Source organism: Charadrius vociferus, unplaced genomic scaffold, assembly GCF_000708025.1.
Source record: "Charadrius vociferus isolate BGI_N301 unplaced genomic scaffold, ASM70802v2 scaffold971, whole genome shotgun sequence".
Lineage (NCBI taxonomy): Eukaryota > Metazoa > Chordata > Aves > Charadriiformes > Charadriidae > Charadrius > Charadrius vociferus.
In genome coordinates this window covers 116,211-123,263 of record NW_009646664.1, presented here as the reverse complement: position 1 = coordinate 123,263, position 7,053 = coordinate 116,211, and the positions used below count along the sequence as shown (strand labels likewise).

Genomic DNA, 7,053 nt, shown 5'->3' with positions numbered 1-7,053 from the left:
GGGCCCTCGCCGGCGGGGCGCGGCCGGAGGCAGCGGATGGAAGGCCGGGTCCGGGCCCGGAGGACTTCAGGCCTCGGATTGTCCCCTACTACAGAGACCCCAACAAGCCTTACAAAAAAGTGCTCAGGTAAAATCCGTGCTTTTGGCCAGGCTGTTCTTCAAGGAAAATAACTACGTATGGGTGGTGTTCGGGGTTCTAAATCTTCCAGTGAGTTAACGGGTTCAAGGTGGAGTACTCTGTTTGGACTACCTTATGTAGTAGCAGCATGATGCAACAAGGCAACGGCTGAGATTGTTACCTTAAAGGGGTGCAAGAGAAGCGTCTAAAAAGTTAATTACAAAAAAAGAGGTAACACAAATGCCTAAGAAGATTGAGACTCTTTGGTCTTTTTTATTAGTCATGTCTAATGGAACGTGTTAAATTATTCTTCCAAACTTTCTTAATCAGTCTATTCATCAGGAAAATTTTTGAACAATTAATAATAAGGTATGTAACTTGCAATTGGTTATCTCTGTTTTCTGGGGGTTTTTTATAACATACACTAGGACAGTTTCCTAGCTCGAATAAATGATGTGAGATTGTAGTTTCCTTGAAAGAATCAAGTATTTTTACAAAATGGGATTTTTACTACAGAGTCTTCTCTTAAAGCTCTACTTTTAGGCTTAACTGTTTCATCATTGGTAGACTCCAGCAGCTAAAGCCTTATCCCAAGTTTTGGTAATCCTTTGATGTTTGTCATCCAGCTGTTTCTCATGTAGGTATGTCCTTCCTTTACAGAACTCGCTACATCCAGACAGAATTGGGATTCCACGAGAGACTGTTTGTGGCTGTGCTGACCTCCAAGGCTACCCTGAATACGCTGGCAGTGGCAGTGAACAAAACAGTAGCCCATCACTTCCCACGCCTGCTGTACTTTACAGGGTTGCGCAGTGCCAAGGTGCCTCATGGCATGGTGCTGGTGGCCCATGGGGATGAGCGTCCCATTTGGCTTATGTACGAGACCATGCACTATATCCATCAGCATTTTGGTTCTGACTACGACTGGTTCTACATCATGCAGGATGACACCTATGCCCAGGCTGAACAGGTCAAGGCTCTGGTGACGCACCTAAGTATTAACCAAGATGTCTACCTGGGGCGAGCGGAGGAGTTCATTGGGGGAGATGAGCAGGCCCGCTATTGTCACGGTGGCTTTGGCTACCTGATCTCCCGCAGCCTGCTGCTTAAGCTCCATCCGCACCTGGACAGCTGTCGCAACGAGATCCTTAGTGTGCGGCCAGATGAGTGGCTGGGACGTTGCATCATCGATTTCCTTGACATCACTTGTGTGTCCCAGCTCCAGGTACTACCTCCCTTTTCCAGTTTTGAGTTAGCTAAGCATGACAGAACCTATGCTCTCTCCAGTTCCGTGCTGCATAGCAAAGGGGCTTTTTTGTGAGCCTCTGTTGTGAGTTACAGAGGAGGAAAGGGCTGTGTGGTGTGGCAGGCAGCACTGGGGAGAGGCCTGTAATCAAAGCTGAGACACTGGGGGAGAGAGAGGACATAGAGTATTTAATTTTCAGCCTACTAGCAGGTGCTGATCCACAGGTTTTGGAGGTTGGATAAAGGGCACATTGGTACCAAGAAGCAAGCGGGCAAGTGCTGTCCCTCAGGGGTCTGTATTGGGAACAGCACTATTTAATAACTTCATCAGTGACATAGACAGTGGGATCGAGGGCACCCTCAGCAAGTTTGTGGACAACACCAAGCTGAATGGTGCGGCTGACACACCTGAGGGAGAGGATGCCATCTAGAGGGACATGGACAGGCGGGAGCAGTGGGCCTGTGTGAATCTCATGAGGTTCAACAAGACCAAGTACAGGGTCCTGTACATGGGTCGGGACAACCCCTGGTGTCCATACAGGCTGGGGTTGAAGGGATGGAGAGCAGCTCTGCTGAGAAGGACTTGGGGGTGCTGCGGGGGGAAAAGCTGGCCATGAGCCGTCAATGTGCTCTGGCAGCCCAGCGAGCCCCCGACATCCCAGGCTGCATCCCCAGCAGCGTGGCCAGCAGGGCGAGGGGGGATTGTGCCCCTCTGCTGCGCTCTGCTCTGCTCTGGGGAGACCCCCCCCCGGAGCTGCTGGGAGGGCTGGAGCCCCTCTGCTGGGAGGACAGGCTGGGAGAGTTGGGGGGGTTCAGCCTGGAGAAGACAAGGCTGTGGAGAGACTTTATTGCGGCCTTCCAGTACCTAAAGGGGCTTATAAGAAAGATGAGGACAGTTTTTTATAGAAGGACCTGTTGTGGTAGGACAAGGGGTAATGATTTTAAACTCAAAGAGGGAAGATTTAGACTAGGTATAAGGAAGAAATTTTTTACTCTGAGGGTGGTGAAACCCTGGCCCAGGTTGCCCAGAGAAGCTGTGCATGCCTCATCCCTGTAAACATTTGAGACCAGGTTGGACGGGGCTCTGAGCAACCTGCTCTAGTTGAAGATGTCCTTGCTCATGGCAGGGGGTTGGACTAGACGGTCTTTAAAGATCCCTTTCAATGCAGACTATTGTATGATTCTGTGTAGTATGAGGGGTAGGGTGGGTGGGGACAACTCTCATATTTTTGTCTCTGGGTACTGCAGTGGGCATGGAAAGAGGGGCAAATGCATGTCTGGGGTGAGGGAAGGCTTCTCTGTTAACTCAAGTTGCATGCTAGTCTTTGTGGCTCTTGTTCATTTCAGGGCCAGCATTATCATACCTATGAATTGGCCAAAAATACTGAGCCAGAGAAGGAGGAAGAGGAGGAGTTCCAAGCAGCTCTTGCTGTGCACCCCGTTTCCGACATGACCCTGATGTACCGGCTGGACAAGCACTTCAGCAGGATCCAGTTGGACAGAGCCTACCAGGAGATCCAGGACCTCCAGGTATGTGGTGAGGGATATCTTAAACTCCTTGATCAAACGGGTTTCCTTTTCTTCATAGCAATGAAGGAAGATTATTGCTTCTGTTTGTAGGTGACCGTCAGCTAGACACAGGATATAGTCCTGCGTCTCAGAAATAGCACTTCTGACACCGTGTTATCCAAAACCTCTGGTGTGATGCTACCAAGATACCGTTCTAGGTGATGAGGCAGGCCTGGGTGGGAGATGGACTGGACCTCTTTGAGAAAGCGGGGTAGGGATCAGTATCCGTTCTCTCTTTGCACAGATGCAGATCAGGAACCTGACATCATTGACCCCTGCAGGTGAGGGAGGCCTGACCTGGCCTGTGGGCATTAATGCCCCATTTCTTCCAAAGTCACGTTTTGAGGTAATCAGCTGGGACTACTTCACTGAGCAGCACCTCTTCTCCTGTCCTGATGGCTCCCCGAAGTGCGAGCTCTCTGGAGCCAGCAAAGCAGATGTCAGTGAAATCATTGAGTCAGCACTTGAGCAACTTAACAGTCGCTACCAGCCTCTGCTCCGCTTCAGCAAGCGGCAGCTGCTGAACGGCTATCGGCGCTTTGACCCTACGCGGGGCATGGAATATACACTGGACCTGCTGCTGGAGGCAGTCACCCAAAAGGGCCACAGTCATGTTCTGGCCAAACGAGTGAGCTTGGTGCGCCCCTTAAGCAAGGTGGAAATTATTCCCATGCCGTATGTGACAGAGGCCACACGGGTGCAACTGGTGCTTCCCTTGACGGTGCAGGACCTGGATTTTGTGGCAAATTTCCTGGATATGTTTGCTATGAACACACTGGACACACATGATAATGCTTTGCTGACTTTGCTTTTCATCTACCATCCTTATGATGCCCAGCGAGTCAGTCAGGTGGATGTTTTCGCTGGAGTCAAAGCCATGGTAGGAGAGCTGGAGAAACGCTATGCAGAAGTTAAAATTCCCTGGATTAGTGTTAAAACCGAGGTGCCATCGCAAGTGAAACTCATGGATATAGTCTCAAAGAAGCACCCTGTTGATACGCTATTCTTCTTGGCCAGTGTCTGGACAGAAATCAACATGGAGTTCCTGAATCGCTGCCGCATGAATACTATCAGCAATTGGCAGGTCTTCTTCCCAGTGCATTTCCAAGAGTTCAACCCTGCATTGGTGTACCGTGGTGAGCAGACCGTGTCCTCCACCACTGACTTCCTGAGGGACGGGCATTTTGACAGACATTCCTTTGCTGAGGCCTGCTTTTATAACTCTGACTATATGACAGCACGCACCAAGCTAGCAGCTGATATCCTGGACCGAGATGAGGTGCTGGAGAGCATGGAGGTATTTGATGTCTTCCTCCACTATTCTGGTCTGCACCTATTTAGGGCTGTGGAGCCAGGGTTAGTGCAGAAATACGCGCTTCGGAGCTGCAATCCCCGGCTTAGTGAGGAGTTATACCACCGCTGTGTGCTTAGTAACTTGGAAGGACTCGCATCCCGCTCTCATTTGGCCATGGCCCTCTTTGAGCAGGAGCAGGCCAACAGCACTTGAGAGACTAGAAACATCAAGAGCTTCTCAGCACCTTAACACTTGGCACTTTCCATCCCCTTCCCAGCTTTGCCATGGGTGAAGGGCATGCGAGGTCAAGGGAGGAAGACTTTCCTAGCCCTGGTCTGAGGCACAGGCACGGGCTATGGAGAGAGGCTGTTTCTGTGGGGGTTTTTTGTTTGGTTTTTTTAAATAAAAGTTTCTTTCCAGGCAGACTCACGTGCTTACTTGTAAACTTTATAGGCTCTGGGATGAGGGATGTAAAATAAGCTGTAGAGTTGACCTTTGTAAACTTTATAGGCTCTGGGATGAGGGATGTAAAACAAGCTGTGGAGTTGACCTTACTTTAAGCCACACAATTTTGCTGAACGGTGCAGAGAGAGAGAGGGAATGTGAGCTATGTCCTGGAACAAAATTACCTTGACTGTGCTACTGTCAGTGCTCTTGTTGCGCCCTCCTGTGTGTTTGCGTCTTCATGCATTTATTGTTCAAGGAGACATAAACACAGCTTTTCTAGTTTGCTGCTGGATAAAGCTAATCAGTGCACATTCACACTTTGCTTTGTTTGGCTCCTCCACAACTGCAGAATGTTCATTTTGTTGTGTAATCTGGGAATGAAAAGGAATGGAAAATTCCCTTTGACATCCACCAAGTGTGCTTTATAGAATCACAGAATGGTTTGGGTTGGAAGGGACATTGAAGATCAACTAGACCATGTTGCTCCAAGCCCTGTCCAACCTGGCCTTGAACACCTCCAGGGATGGGGCAGCCACAGCTTCTCTGGGCAACCTGCCCCAGGGGATCACCACCCTCACAGGAAAGAATTTCTTCACAATACCTAATCTGAATCTCCCCTCTTTCAGTGTCAAACCCCTCATCCCATCGCTCCCCTCCCTGATGAAGAGTCCCTCCCCAGCTTTCCTGGAGCCCCTTTAGGGACTGGAAGGGGCTCTAAGGTCTCCCCAGAGCCTTCTCTTCTGCAGGCTGAACCCCCCCAACTCTACCAGCAGAGGGGCTCCAGCCCTTGCAGCATCTCCGTGGGGCCTCCTCTGAACCCACTCCAACAGGTCCATGTCCTCCTTCTCTTGGGGGCCCCAGAGCTGGATGCAGTACTCTATGTGGGCTGAGCACTGTGGTGTGACATGGGGTTGCTGTGTGCCCTAGAGAGGAACCAGAAACTGGCTGAAGGTCCCCAACAAATACCTTTCCGTTCTGCAGATTGAGCAAAGTTTTTTCCCTGAAAACAACAGATATGTCGCTTTGGTCACAGATGGGCAGATGGCATGGCGTGCTGATTAAACAGTTCAGCTTCAATTTGATTACCTCGTAACTCCTGCACCTGCTAAAGTGGTGAGCCTGTGCAATTGTTCTAAGGGACAGAAAATTCCTCAGTTACACCAAACTTTTTGATTGTTCTCCTGGTGCTGCACAACTTCAATATGTGCAGTTTTGGGACCTGGTTTCCATCAAGTATATCCGCCTGCTTGCCACATGCACCTTAGTGTAAGCAGGCAACTGTTCGCTTATTCCCAAGGGCTCTTATTCCTCGTTGATGTTCATGTTTTCGTTAATGTAATATATTAAATGGATGAAAAAGTGTCTTTTAAAGACTAGGTGTGGGTTTTCAGTGTGCTTCTATGGGAACAGATTTTTGGCCGAATGTCACTGATTATATTTGATTCTTCGAGAAAAAAAACCTATTGGTAAAAGTTTGCAGATAACAAAGGTCAACCAGGTGGGAGAAAACAAGGACAGGTCTGTTATACAGGATGATTCAGGTATAAGATGTACTTATATATGACAGGTAATTGCAAAATCATTTATCTGGAAATTAAGTAAACAGGTCTTGTTTTAGATTTCCCTGTTCCCACAGAGAAGGGCCCTCCAGAGTTCACCTAGTTCAAGACCACCCCTGCACAAAGGGTCAGTTAGAGCAGGTTGCTCAGGACTGTCCTGTCACATTTTAAAGATCTCCAGGGATGGAGACTCCACAGTCTCTCCTGGCAATCTGTTCTACTCTGTAATAACTTACAGTTAAAAAGCTCTTTTTCATGTTTGAATAGAATTTCTTGCATTTCAGTTTGTGCCCAGTGCCTCGTGTCACGTCACTGGACACCGCTGAGAAGTGTCTGTTTCTGTCTTCCGTATATTCTCCCATCAATCCCTTACATGCACGGGTAAGAGCCACGCTGAGCCTGTTCTTCTCCAGGCTAAACAATTCCAGCTCTCGCAGCCTCACCCGTGATGACAGACACTCCACTGACTTGACCGGCTTCACGGCCCTTCGCTGGACTCCCTCCAGTACCTCCATGTGTTCCTGGCACTGGAGAGCCCAGAACTGGTCATGGCACTCCCGACGTGTCTCACCAGTGCTGGGCAGAGGAGAAGGATCACTGCCCTTCACCCGCTGGCAACACTCCTAATACAGCAGCAAACAAATCGGGTGAGTTAAGAACTGGCTGGCACATCAAATAAGAGCCAATTGTTGGATTTGGGCACTTCTCCTTAGGTCCGATGGGGACAGTTCTCCTGCCGGTGTTGTTTGACACTTAATTGGTGATTTGGAAGCAAATGTAAGCTCTCTACTGATAAAATCTGCAGATGATGTAAAAAATGA

The 7,053-nt window shown here is 49.2% G+C and overlaps 1 protein-coding gene across 2 annotated transcripts in view; it reads left to right on the top strand.

Moving 5' to 3' along the window:
* Positions 1–4,645, top strand: part of CHPF2 (chondroitin polymerizing factor 2) — a 9,800-nt gene extending 5,155 nt beyond the window's left edge. Inside the window, exons 2-5 of one of the 2 annotated variants that reach the window (XM_009889129.1) lie at positions 10–127; positions 779–1,343; positions 2,711–2,893; positions 3,177–4,645. In XM_009889129.1, coding sequence (XP_009887431.1) covers positions 951–1,343; positions 2,711–2,893; positions 3,177–4,439 — 1,839 coding nt within the window. In that variant the 5' untranslated portion in view covers positions 10–127; positions 779–950 and the 3' untranslated portion in view covers positions 4,440–4,645. Of the gene's footprint in view, positions 1–9; positions 128–761; positions 1,344–2,710; positions 2,894–3,176 lie in introns of those variants that run through there. The other variant, XM_009889123.1, reaches the window with a different exon arrangement.
* The last annotated feature ends 2,408 nt before the right edge of the window (positions 4,646–7,053 follow it).